General features: G+C 39.3%; 1 protein-coding gene across 1 annotated transcript in view; it reads right to left on the bottom strand.

Annotated features, from left to right (window-relative positions):
* The window catches only part of LOC124614042 (integrin alpha-PS5-like), a 586089-nt gene extending 573149 nt beyond the window's left edge, over positions 1-12940 (bottom strand). Inside the window, exon 1 of the mRNA XM_047142872.1 lies at positions 12742-12940. Coding sequence (XP_046998828.1) covers positions 12742-12911 — 170 coding nt within the window. The 5' untranslated portion in view covers positions 12912-12940. The remainder of the gene's footprint in view (positions 1-12741) is intronic.
* Positions 12941-14378: the final 1438 nt, after the last annotated feature.

The following is a 14378-nucleotide window of genomic DNA, read 5'->3' as shown; positions in this document are numbered from 1 at the left end:
TATGATTTGACTTAGTTGTAACTGTTAATGAAAACAGATATAGCAAGCAGCATGAGAGGCTATAGTTAAGTGAAGAAGTATGTTACACTTAAACAGTAAGGAAGTAATTTTCCCATTTTGAAGACCATAAATATGTAGAAAGTGACAGTGACAGAGGAAGTAATTACCTATCAAGCAGAATGTAATAATATCAATATGTAGGTGGATAGTAATTGGCAATTACAGAAACCTGAGGAATGGGAAGAGATGTACATTAACTGTGTTGTGAGCCACTCCATATTAAGAGGAGAAAGTTCTTTATATTTTATGAATTTAGTAATGGTTGGGTCTAATTAATTCCCAGTAGTCCTTTTTGGGTTTAATTAATGCAAACTTTTCCTTTCACTTTTTTGGTCCAATTAATACCATATCATTTTTTCTGGGATTAATTAATACTCAGTTTTCACTTGTAAGGGCCTAATCAATGCTGTATCACTTTTTTCTGAATTTAATTAGTGCTCAGCCTACGGTTTTCAATGATTTATGTATAGCTATGGCATCCCCCAAAGACCCACGGACCTTGCCGTTGGTGGGGAGGCTTGCGTGCCTCAGCGATGCAGATAGCCACACCGTAGTTGCAACCCCAACGGAGGGGTATCTGTTGAGAGGCCAAACAAACATGTGGTTCCTGAAGAGGGGCAGCAGTCTTTTCAGTAGTTGCAGGGGCAACAGTCTGAATGATTGACTGATCTGGCCTTGTAACACTAACCAAACCGGCCTTGCTGTGCTGGTACTGCGAATGGCTGAAAGCAAGGGAAAACTACAGCCGTAATTTTTCCCGAGTGCATGCAGCTTTACTGTATGGTTAAATGATGATGGTGTCCTCTTGCATAAAATATTCTGAAGGTAAAATAGTCCCCCATTCAGATCTCTGGAGGAGGACGTTGCTATCAGGAGAAATAAAACGCGTTCTACGGATCGGAGTATGGAATGTCAGATCACTTAATCGAGCAGGTAGGTTAGAAAATTTAAAAAGGGAAATGGATGGGTTAAAGTCAGATATAGTAGGAATTAGTGATGTTCACTGGCAGGAGGAAGAAGACTTTTGCTCAGGCGAATACAGGGTTATAAATACAAAATCAAATAGGGGTAACGCAGGAGTCGGTTTAACAATGAATAAAAAAATAGGAGTATGGGTAAGCTACTACAAACAGCATAGCGAACGCATTATTGTGGCCAAGATAGACATGAAGCCCACGCCTACTACAGTAGTACATCTACATCTACATCTACATTGATACTCCGCAAGCCACCCAACGGTGTGTGGCGGAGGGCACTTTACGTGCCACTGTCATTACCTCCCTTTCCTGTTCCAGTCGCGTATGGTTCGCGGGAAGAACGACTGTCTGAAAGCCTCCGTGCGCGCTCTAATCTCTCTAATTTTACATTCGTGATCTCCTCGGGAAGTATAAGTAGGCGGAAGCAATATATTCGATACCTCATCCAGAAACGCACCCTCTCGAAACCTGCAGAGCGCCTCTCTTGCAGAGTCTGCCACTTGAGTTTATTAAACATCTCCGTAACGCTATCACGGTTACCAAATAACCCAGTGACAAAACGCGCCACTCTTCTTTGGATCTTCTCTATCTCCTCCGTCAACCCGACCTGGTACGGATCCCACACTGATGAGCAATACTCAAGTATAGGTCGAACGAGTGTCTTGTAAGCCACCTCCCTTGTTGATGGACTACACTTTCTAAGCACTCTCCCAATGAATCTCAACCTGGTACCCGCCTTACCAACAATTAGTTTTATATGATCATTCCACTTCAAATCGTTCCGTACGCATACTCCCAGATATTTTACAGAAGTAACTGCTACCAGTGTTTGTTCCGCTATCATATAATCATACAATAAAGGATCCTTCTTTCTATGTATTCGCAATACATTACATTTGTCTATGTTAAGGGTCAGTTGCCACTCCCTGCACCAAGTGCCTATCCGCTGCAGATCTTCCTGTATTTCGCTACAATTTTCTAATGCAGCAACTTCTCTGTATACTACAGCATCATCCGCGAAAAGCCGCATGGAACTTCCGACACTATCTACTAAGTCATTTATATATATATTGTGAAAAGCAATGGTCCCATAACACTCCCCTGTGGGACGCCAGAGGTTACTTTAACGTCTGTAGACGTCTCTCCATTGATAACAACATGCTGTGTTCTGTTTGCTAAAAACTCTTCAATCCAGCCACACAGCTGGTCTGATATTCCGTAGGCTCTTACTTTGTTTATCAGGCGACAGTGCGGAACTGTATCGAACGCCTTCCGGAAGTCAAGAAAAATAGCATCTACCTGGGAGCCTGTATCTAATATTTTCTGGGTCTCATGAACAAATAAGGCGAGTTGGGTCTCACACGATCGCTGTTTCCGGAATCCATGTTGATTCCTACATAGTAGATTCTGGGTTTCCAGAAATGACATGATACGCGAGCAAAAAACATGTTCTAAAATTCTACAAGAGATCGACGTAAGAGATATAGGTCTATAGTTTTGCGCATCTGCTCGACGACCCTTCTTGAAGACTGGGACTATCTGTGCTCTTTTCCAATCATTTGGAACCCTCCGTTCCTCTAGAGACTTGCGGTACACGGCTGTTAGAAGGGGGGCAAGTTCTTTCGCGTACTCTGTGTAGAATCGAATTGGTATCCCGTCAGGTCCAGTGGACTTTCCTCTATTGAGTGATTCCAGTTGCTTTTCTATTCCTTGGACACTTATTTCGATGTCAGCCATTTTTTCGTTTGTGCGAGGATTTAGAGAAGGAACTGCAGTGCGGTCTTCCTCTATGAAACAGCTTTGGAAAAAGGTGTTTAGTATTTCAGCTTTACGCATGTCATCCTCTGTTTCAATGCCATCATCATCCCGTATGTCTGGATATGCTGTTTCGAGCCACTTACTGATTTAACGTAAGACCAGAACTTCCTAGGATTTTCTGTCAAGTCGGTACATAGAATTTTACTCTCGAATTCAATGAACGCTTCACGCATAGCCCTCCTTACGCTAACTTTGACATCGTTTAGCTTCAGTTTGTCTGAGAGGTTTTGGCTGCGTTTAAACTTGGAGTGGAGCTCTCTTTGCTTTCGCAGTAGTTTCCTAACTTTGTTGTTGTACCACGGTGGGTTTTTCCCGTCCCTCACAGTTTTACTCGGCACGTACCTGTCTAAAACGCATTTTACGATTGCCTTGAACTTTTTCCATAAACACTCAACATTGTCAGTGTCGGAACAGAAATTTTCGTTTTGATCTGTTAGGTAGTCTGAAATCTGCCTTCTATTACTCTTGCTAAACAGATAAACCTTCCTCCCTTTTTTTATATTCCTATTAACTTCCATATTCAGGGATGCTGCAACGGCCTTATGATCACTGATTCCCTGTTCTGTACATACAGAGTCGAAAAGTTCGGGTCTGTTTGTTATCAGTAGGTCCAAGATGTTATCTCCACGAGTCGGTTCTCTGTTTAATTGCTCGAGGTAATTTTCGGATAGTGCACCCAGTATAATGTCACTCGATGCTCTGTCCCTACCACCCGTCCTAAACATCTGAGTGTCCCAGTCTATATCTGGTAAATTGAAATCTCCACCTAAGACTATAACATGCTGAGAAAATTTATGTGAAATGTATTCCAAATTTTCTCTCAGTTGTTCTGCCACTAATGCTGCTGAGTCGGGAGGTCGATAAAAGGAGCCAATTATTAACCTAGTTCGGTTGTTTAGTGTAACCTCCACCCATAATAATTCACAGGAACTATCCACTTCTACTTCACTACAGGATAAACTACTACTAACAGCGATGAACACTCCACCACCGGTTGCATGCAATCTATCCTTTCTAAACACCGTGTGTACCTTTGTAAAAATTTCGGCAGAATTTATCTCTGGCTTAAGCCAGCTTTCTGTACCTATAATGATTTCAGCTTCGGTGCTTTCTATCAGCGCTTGAAGTTCCGGTACTTTACCAACGCAGCTTCGACAGTTGACAATTACAATACCGATTGCTGCTTGGTCCCCGCATGTCCTGACTTTGCCCCGCACCCGTTGAGGCTGTTGCCCTTTCTGTACTTGCCCAAGGCCATCTAACCTAAAAAACCGCCCAGCCCACGCCACACAACCCCTGCTACCCGTGTAGCCGCTTGTTGTGTGTAGTGGACTCCTGACCTATCCAGCGGAACCCGAAACCCCACCACCCTATGGCGCAAGTCAAGGAATCTGCAGCCCACACGGTCGCAGAACCGTCTCAGCCTCTGATTCAGACCCTCCACTCGGCTCTGTACCAAAGGTCCGCAGTCAGTCTTGTCGACGATGCTGCAGATGGTGAGCTCTGCTTTCATCCCGCTAGTGAGACTGGCAGTCTTCACCAAATCAGATAGCCGCCGGAAGCCAGAGAGGATTTCCTCCGATCCATAGCGACACACATCATTGGTGCCGACATGAGCGACCACCTGCAGATGGGTGCACCCTGTACCCTTCATGGCATCCGGAAGGACCCTTTCCACATCTGGAATGACTCCCCCCGGTATGCACACGGAGTGCACATTGGTTTTCTTCCCCTCTCTTGCTGCCATTTCCCTAAGGGGCCCCATTACACGCCTGACGTTGGAGCTCCCAACTACCAGTAAGCCCACCCTCTGCGACTGCCCGGATCTTGCAGACTGAGGGGCAACCTCTGGAACAGGACAAGCAGCCATGTCAGGCCGAAGATCAGTATCAGCCTGAGACAGAGCCTGAAACCGGTTCGTCAGACAAACTGGAGAGGCTTTCCGTTCAGCCCTCCGGAATGTCTTTCGCCCCCTGCCACACCTTGAAACGACCTCCCACTCTACCACAGGTGAGGGATCAGCCTCAATGCGGGCAGTATCCCGGGCAACCACAGTCGTAGTCCGATCAGGGGATGCGTGGGACGAGCTAGCCGTCCCCGACAAACCCCCATCCCGACCCCCACAGTGATGCCCATTGGCAACAGCCTCAAGCTGTGTGACCGAAGCCAACACTGCCTGAAGCTGGGAGCGAAGGGATGCCAACTCAGCCTGCATCCGAACACAGCAGTTGCAGTCCCTATCCATGCTAAAAACTGTTTTGCTAAGAATGTCTGAACTAATCTACAGAGAGCGCAAACAAATCGACAAAATTTAAACGGTTATTAAAATACAAGATTGCCTAGTAAATGCAGTAATGCTGCTACTTGCGTACTGCTGACACTGCTCGGCGGCGGAAGGAGACTAAGCGAAATTACACTATTCAGGTACTAAAACACGATGCTACACTCTCAAATACTATAATACGCCCAAAATTTATGAATTAAACAATGCAAGAACCAAAAACACGCAAAGAAATTAAGAGTTAAACTATGTAACAAATGAGTGAGCTAGGAGTATACGACTTGCTGCTCAGCTGCTTATCCAACGGCGGCAGGGAGCACACTGACTGCGACCAACCAACACTGGCCGTTCAAAACAAAACAGTAGACAAACGACTACGCGAATTTACACTATTCAGGTACTAAAACGCGATGCTACAACTCTCAAATACTATAATACGCTCGAAATTTATGAATTAAACAATGCAAGTACCAAAAACACGCAAAGAAATTAAGAATTAAACTATGTAACAAATGAGTGAGCTAGGAGTATACGACTTGCTGCTGCAGCTGCTTATCCAACGGCGGCAGGGAGTACAAGTTTATATGCCAACTAGCTCTGCAGATGACGAAGAAATTGAAGAAATGTATGATGAAATAAAAGAAAATATTCAGATAGTGAAGGGAGACGAAAATTTAATAGTCATGGGTGACTGGAATTCGACAGTAGGAAAAGGAAGAGAAGGAAACGCAGTAGGTGAATATGGATTGGGGGGAAGAAATGAAAGAGAAGGCCGCCTGACAGAATTTTGCACAGAGCATAACTTAATCATAGCTAACACTTGGTTCAAGAATCATGAAAGAAGTCTGTATACATGGAAGAACACTGGAGATACTAACAGGTTTCAGATAGATTATATAATGATACAACAGAGATTTAGGAACCAGGTTTTAAATTGTAAGACATTTCCAGGGGCAGATGTGGACTCTGAGCAAAACCTATTGGTTATGAACTGCAGATTAAAACTGAAGAAACTGCAAAAAGTTGGGAATTTAAGGAGATGGGACCTGGATAAACTGACTAAACCAGAGGTTGTACAGAGTTTCAGAGAGAGCATAAGGGAACAATTGACAGGAATGGGGAAAAGAAATACAGTGGAAGAAGAATGGGTAGCTTTGAGGAATGAAATAGTGAAGGCAGCAGAGGATCAAATAGGTAAAAAGATGAGGGTTAATAGAAATCCTTGGGTAACAGAAGAGATACTGAATTTAATTGATGAAAGGAGAAAATACAAAAATGCAGTAAGTGAAGCAGGCAAAAAGGAATACAAACGTCTCAAAAATGAGATTGACAGGAAGTGCAAAATGGCTAAGCAGGAATGGCTAGAGGACAAATGTAAGGATGTAGAGGCTTATCCCACAAGGGGGAAGATAGGTACTGCATACAGGAATATTAAAGAGACCTTTGGAGAAAAGAGAACCACTTGCATGAATATCAAGAGCTCAGATGGAAACCCAGTTCTAAGCAAAGAAGGGAAAGCAGAAAGGTGGAAGGAGTATATAGAGGGTCTATACAGGGGCGATGTTCTCGAGGACAATATCATGGAATGGATGAGGATGTAGATGAGGACGAAATGGGAGGTGTGATACTAGATGAAAAGTTTGACAGAGCACTGAAAGACCTAAGTCGAAACAAGGCCCCGGGAGTAGATAACATTCCATTAGAACTACTGACAGCCTTGGGAGAGCCAGTCCTGACAAAACTCTACCATCTGGTGAGCAAGATGTATGAGACAGGCAAAATTCCCTCAGACTTCAAGAAGAATATAATAATTCCAATCCCAAAGAAAGCAGGTGCTAACAGATGTGAAAATTACTGAACTATCAGTTTGATAAGTCACAGCTGCAAAATACTAATGCGAATTCTTTACAGATGAATGGAAAAACTGGCAGAAGCCGACCTCAGGGAAGATCAGTTTGGATTCCGTAAAAATGTTGGAACACGTGAGGCAATACTGACCCTAAGACTTATCTTAGAAGAAAGATTAAGGAAAGGCAAACCTATGTTTCTAGCATTTGTAGACTTAGAGAAAGCTTCTGACAATGTTGACTGGAATACTCTCTTTCAAATTCTGAAGGTGGGAGGGGTAAAATACAGGGAGCAAAAGGCTATTTACAATTTGTACAGAAACCAGACGGCAGTTATAAGAGTCGAGTGACATGAAAGGGAAGCAGTGGTTGGGAAGGGAGTGAGACAGGGTTGTAGCCTCTCCCTGATGCTATTCAATCTGTACATTGAGCAAGCAGTAAAGGAAACAAAAGAAAAGTTTGCAGTAGGTATTAAAATCCACGGAGAAGAAATAAAAACTTTGAGGTTCGCCGATGACATTGTAATTCTGTCAGAAACGGCAGAGGACTTGGAAGAGCAGTTGAATGGAATGGACAGTGTCTTGATAGGAGGGTATAAGATGAACATCAACAAAAGCAAAACAAGGATAATGGAATGTAGTTGAATTAAGTTGGGTGATGCTGAGGGAATTAGATTAGGAAATGAGACACTTCAAGTAGTAAAGGAGTTTTGCTATCTGGGGAGCAAAATAACTGATGATTGTCGAAGTAGAGAGGATATAAAATGTAGACTGGCAATGGCAAGGAAAGCATTTCTGAAGAAGAGAAATTTGTTAGCATCAAGTATTGATTTAAGTGTTACGAAGTCGTTTCTGAAAATATTTGTATGGAGTGTAGCCATGTATGGAAGTGAAACGTGAACAATAAATAGTTTAGACAAGAAGAGAATAGAAGCTTTTGAAATGTGGTGCTACAGAAGAATGCTGAAGATTAGATGGGTAGATCACATAACTAATGACCAAGAGATGAATACACTAAACAGATTCAGAAGGATGTAGGTTGTGGTAGGTACTGGGAGATGAAGAAGCTTGCACAGGATAGAGCAGCAGGTAGAGCTGCATCAAACCAGTCTCAGGACTGAAGACCACAACAACAACAACAACATTGTCAGCATACTTATGTTCACAACCATTGCTTGATAAAGAGAAGAACATACTTCAATTTTATACTGTATAAATTATAACATCATCAAAAGTGTTCAAATTTGTTGGTGTTATAGAGCTTAAATAAATTTCAAGGGACATACCTCTCAAATTTTCAGAAAGTCATGTCTCCATGTACTGATTATAAACAATTATTATTATTATATTAAATATTTTAGTTATATCATTGCTATTCTTATTGAAATCCTAGACTTTTATGACACACTAAAAGTGATGGTTATGAAAAATCAGGTCAATTTTTTTTTATAAAATTTGCATCTTGACAAAGACTGCTTCAATTTTTTTTATAAAATTTGCATCCTGACAAAGACTACTGCTATTGAAATTTTATGTAGCACCTCTAATTACTTGAGTACTTTAAATCACTCATCTGTGGGAATCTTTTAAACCACTACAACATAGTTTCTCAGTCCACCCATAGCTGTAGAATCTTGTCAGTTATCTTGCAGCTAGGATATCAAAGTGATTTTTCCTATGAAGATGCATCTGGAAAGAAGACATTCCCAAATGTAAAGATAACATAGGGAACACTAGTGCCTTTATCAAAGCTGACACAGTTAAATTATCTAATGTAATGTCACCCATTTCTTGTTTGCCTTCTACAATGGACAAAACTGTATCAATGTCAGTGTCAAGTCCTGTGAACAGTTGGGAAGTCAGGCAGTTTGCACCAGTTTCCATTCTTATTAGTGAAGAATTACATGACTTAACATCAGCTGTACTTTCATTCATAATTACGATATACAAATGGCTTCTGAATTCCATGAGTAATGGATGGTCTTAGGCTCTGCCAAATATTCTTACCTAGGAATAGAAATTTTCAAGACAGCCATGATTGTACCTAGAGGTCAATGCATAATTTAAATTGCAACGAGTTTCAGATCATAAAAGCAACCTAGAAATGACTGTATTGAGATAAGTAGTTGTCTTTGGAAACAAAGTAAAGTTTTATTTTTTCACAGGATGAGATGGAACTATGAAGCACTTCCTCCAGTGTGTTCTTACAAAGCCTAAAGCACTTGAAATAGGTTGTTTGCCAACAGATACCCTCCAATCCATAATATCAAAATTATCATTAACCAACTTTAGCATTCCACTGAGTCTTTTTATTCAGTCACTGCACATGAAATTACGTCTCTTAATTTTGGAATAGAGCTGCTAGGCGAGGTGAACATGCTATAAACCTCTTCTGGAGACTGCTGAACAGTGAGCATTAAGTTTAAGACACCATTTGTTCTTCACTATCTTTCCTCAATATCTGCTCAATTACTCTGTTTATTTATTGCTTTTTTTACCACATTGTGAAACCGTAATCCAATATGGTATTTGTGAAAAATTTCATCTTATGTTTTGTGTAAGCAAATACCCAAATATGGCAAGGAAAGATTGGGCAGAATAAATAATTTAGACGTAAAGACTCTAACTCAATGAACAGAAGAAGCACTGAATTTCACTAGCTTTTAGAAGGATCTGTTTATGAGCTACAGCATACACACACACATACACACACACACACACACACACATACACACACACACACACACACACATACACACACAAAATTGTGTTTGTGTACTCTTGTTCAAAAAAGGGTTTGTCTGAAAAGTAGGAAAGTTTTCATTCTTTTCTGTGTACCTGTCAACAACTCTGTACACAAATATCATCATTTGGGGTCCAGTATCCACACAAACCACATGCTATAACCACGTATATCTTGCTATGTGGTCCAGATGTCAGTCTCTTGCTTCTTACATATCTGACTTGTCTATATTGATCTCATCAAAGCTTCATACAAACAGCTACTCTGCTTCACTTAAAGTTTATGCCTGCTTGCTCACTGGGTGCAACACATTACTAAATATTCCAGGTACTATCTGTAATTTCATACAGCAGAAAGAATTAGATACCCATATTTTTAAAAGTTAAAAAACCCAGTTATAGTATACCCATTAGGTCCCTTGCATACAATAAATGTAACTTTTCCTAGACACGGAGTGCGAAAGTAAGGCTTTGCTTTTATCTTTTGATTTCCACAGGGTGTTTAATGAAACATTTAATTTGTGCATCTATAAAGATTTTTTTGTACAATCTGTTGCACCTAAGCCTTTAGCTTAGTGCTATGGTGAAGCTAAAGGCTTTGGCATTGCATCCTTTTTCTGCCTTAAGGCATGAGCTAACAATTTGCTTCTTGTTCTCAGAGAAAGTTGAGTATTTTTCTAATTTCGTCCTCAATATGGCCTTTACAGTTTCTGTATTTTGATCCATTGCTCTCTTCTTTAGTGACAGTGAAATTAGTGTGCTAAATGCACATTTATGTGTTTTGTGGGGTTTTCTTCTACCACTTATTTGTGATACCTGTGGATAGAAAATGGAATGACTGCAAAAGTGGTATTAATAAGGTGCAAATTAGGCAATGCAGTGGCTTTAAGGTCTTCTTTGATGGAAGTTTCAATAACTGGGTCTGAAGATCCAATAAATAGTAGTCCTCCCTAAAATGAACATTATAGATAACAGCAGTTTTAATGTTAATGCTATTACTTCTTCGACAAAGCTGAGTCCACTGAGGATGTATCACTGAAATTTTGAAAAACTTAAGATAGGTAATACTATTACCTACAGGTTTCTAATTAGTTTTCACATACAGCCACAACACAGTTCAGCATTTTTAATGTCAAGCAGAATGAATAAATTTGACAAAATATAAAAAAGAGCAATAACGCAACACAACACAAAACTTACTTCCTTCAACATGCTTGAAGTGAGCAGAGTGATGTAACACACAGAACTGACAAGGGAAGACCACGACGCTGGAATCATAGATTTACTTCAAAATTTGTGCACCTTTAGTAAGTCATTAAAACAATATAATGTGTAAGTAGTAGGGTACACTAATCTGACACTTCTGACAAATTTACAAGAGAGGTTTTAAGCATCTATTATGTAACTGATGCAACTGTGCATTGGTGACAGATGTTAGAATTCATTGTGGTCAAGAGGTTAGCATTCGAGCTACATAAGAGGAATGTGTTTGAGGTGAAGGTTCAACTCCTGCTCAGACTTACGTTTTAATTTGTATGTTTTCATCACTGGCCATATTATTTAATTTATATGACATTTGAGAGGTACTATAATTTTAAAAACCCACATGTATTTGCATGAAGTGCTAGCAAACTTCACATTATTTGATTGCTTACAGTTTTTAATTAAATTTAATTATTACAACAAACATATTTATATTTCCTGAAGATGTATGTCTATCAAGATTTGCTAAATTCCTTACACTTGCAATCTGATAAGGTACCCGAACTACTTTGCGTCTCGACATTTCGGGCTGCAGACACAGAGGCAGGCCTCATTTGGCAATCACCCTGCATAGCAGTGAGATGTTCCTAATGTAGCAAGAAATAATAGTGTATGTGCAAGTTTTTTGAATATCACTGAATTTACACTTGTATTACAAAACTGAAGGTTTGAACAGGAGTCGGATCACTGCCTCATACACATTCACCTTATGTAGCTGGGATGCTAACCACTTGACCACCATGAGCTCTTAACATCCACCACCTGCACACAGGTACAACAGTTACATAATAGAAATGTAAAACTTCTCTTGTGATTTTCTTGTAAATTCCAGGGTAGTGCACCTTAGTACTTTCACATTATGTTGTTTTAATGGCCTACTGAAGGTTTACAAAGTTTGTAGTGAATCCGTGATCCCAACATCAAAGTCTCCCATAGTGAGGTTTGTGCAGGCTCTTCCTACTTTTAACAATAAACTCTTAAATTACTATAGTTTCCATTATTCCCACAAATTATCTCAATATACAGAATACTACTCTGAATATACCTGCCAGTAACATACTTTAAGTTATATGGGCCATGGCTTCATACTTAGACATACAGTATACATCCTCCAAAAGCTTCAGTATGCATAAATAAATATTAATATATGATACTGGGTGTTGAACACATGGATTGCACAATAGACAATGGCATGAACCGCAGAAACACTCTGTGAATTTTCTGTAGTTTATCAGCCAGTCATGATTAGCTCCCTGAAAGGGAATGTCAGACTCTCCAGAAATACACTATTGTTAACAATGTCAAATTCCTATTTCTGTGAAACATTGTCTAGATCCTATGTCCCACCTGAGAGGAAAAGATGTGAATTTATATTGGATTCATAGTTTATGCTGCTCCATGAAATGTGTTCTGGAGAAAAACAGTGTGAATTAATTAATTTATGATCTGTTTGATGTTTCCTTTTTTCACAGTGCAGGTGTGTTTTTGGCTTTCAATAGACCTCAGCAGGTTTCTCTGTTAACATCTCATGTTTCTCTCTGTTAACACATGTCATCTGTGAATACTGATTGTAGTCACTAATATTGTACAATATACCCTAAAAAGTTCAAAATTTTAGGAACAAAGTATTCCAATGAATTGTTGTTTCTGGCTTTCTTTTATACATATACACTCCTTCTATTTCACTGCAGTATATGTAATATTATTTTAAATGATATATTTATGCATTTATAATAACAGTTTTTTATACTAACCAGGGTGGAGATCCAGAATCCAGAACAATACTGTACCCAAAGTAGCTGCTTCTTCCAAATCCTTTGCTCAGAAAGTCTTCATATACAATTGGATTTAATGTATCCAAATTAAAACAAAATACATTCACAAATGCTGTAGACAAAATGGCGAAAACTGCTAGATACATCATGTTCTCTGTTACATAAAATGTCACACAACATTCACTTTGACTAAATGCACACATTAATGAGTGGGTAACATGAATGAAGTTGCCTGCAGGAAGACTGTGGTTAGCTGAAGAAACCACATTCATCATCTTTTCTTTCCACTAGTGAAGTAACTTCCTGTCTTCTGAGACTTCCTGTGTGAGCACTTCCCTTGAAGTTCTCACAGTGCATTTACACATATTTCCACAGAAATATAGCACTCATACTAGACTGTTTAAAATTTGAGTGATATCTTTCAAATTTATTAATATTTAACAAGCCTAATAAGCTAACCAATGTTTTCAGCTGTGAGCTTGAGTCATTATGTTAAAATTTAAAGCTTTATTTATGTACAACGCAACACATTTTATTTTTAATCCCTTTAAATGTTACAGTGAATTTTTCTATTCAGTACAGACATGTATGTAATGAAAAATATAAAACAATGGCCACTCCAACAAGTTTAAAAGTAAGTATGGGACTGCATACCTCTTATAGTCTTAGAAAATGGAAAGATGGTTCTTTTCATCTGCAGAGACAAGTCAGATACAGCATATGCAACAGATGTTTACCTATTTCTTTATATGAATCTCACTTCCTTTACTGTCTGTGTAGCTATTACAGATACATTACTTTTGCTCTAATTTTACATTTGTTTAACTCATTGACACTCATCTTCATTATCAACTTTATTCTCCATCTTTCCTGCATCTTCAGCAGTAATTCAATCACTACCATTTTTATTATTTCTTATTATGGAAACTTATAGTTCTACCTTTTTGTTTACACTTACACTGCATTTATCTTTTGCTGACAGTTGCAGTAATCCTACTGCACTTCATAAGTTCTCTGGAATATATGAGTTATTTCAACAACATTAATACCCTTTTGCTTTCTACTTTGTGTAAGAAGCAACATTAACATCCTTTGTAAATTCTGCCCATTTATGCAGTGGTGATAGCTTTGGTTTATCTTTTCCTATTCCCCCCACCCCCACACACACACACCCTCACTGAACCTTGAAGAACGAATCTGAGTTCTTCCAGCATGTAATTCAACATTTAATTCTTACAGTGTCTGGTTATCTTCCTATACTTTTGCATACTTTCTGCCATTCTCATTTATTCACATAATGCATATGAAAATGATACCACAATGTACAAAACACAGTAAGGCAATTCAGCCAGTTAATACTAATAGTGTATTTTTACAATATGAAATTAGTTTTCTCTGTCAAATATTAGAAGTTGTGTGCCAAAAAAATTCACTTTCTAGTTTTTATTATCTGTTTCTCCATGTCGCTATAGCGCTGTTGGGCATTGTTTTTATTGTGTTTAATTCCAACTGATACCTTGTGTATAAGTATGTATAACAGCCATATTATTAATAGATGAAATCAAAAGTTGTAATGGCACCAGGAAACTCTGTGTAATACCATTTTATTTTCTTGT

Source organism: Schistocerca americana, chromosome 4 (assembly GCF_021461395.2).
Source record: "Schistocerca americana isolate TAMUIC-IGC-003095 chromosome 4, iqSchAmer2.1, whole genome shotgun sequence".
In the NCBI taxonomy this organism is placed as follows: domain Eukaryota; kingdom Metazoa; phylum Arthropoda; class Insecta; order Orthoptera; family Acrididae; genus Schistocerca; species Schistocerca americana.
The sequence above is the reverse complement of the archived record's forward strand: the minus strand, read 5'-3'. Positions and strand labels throughout refer to the sequence as shown.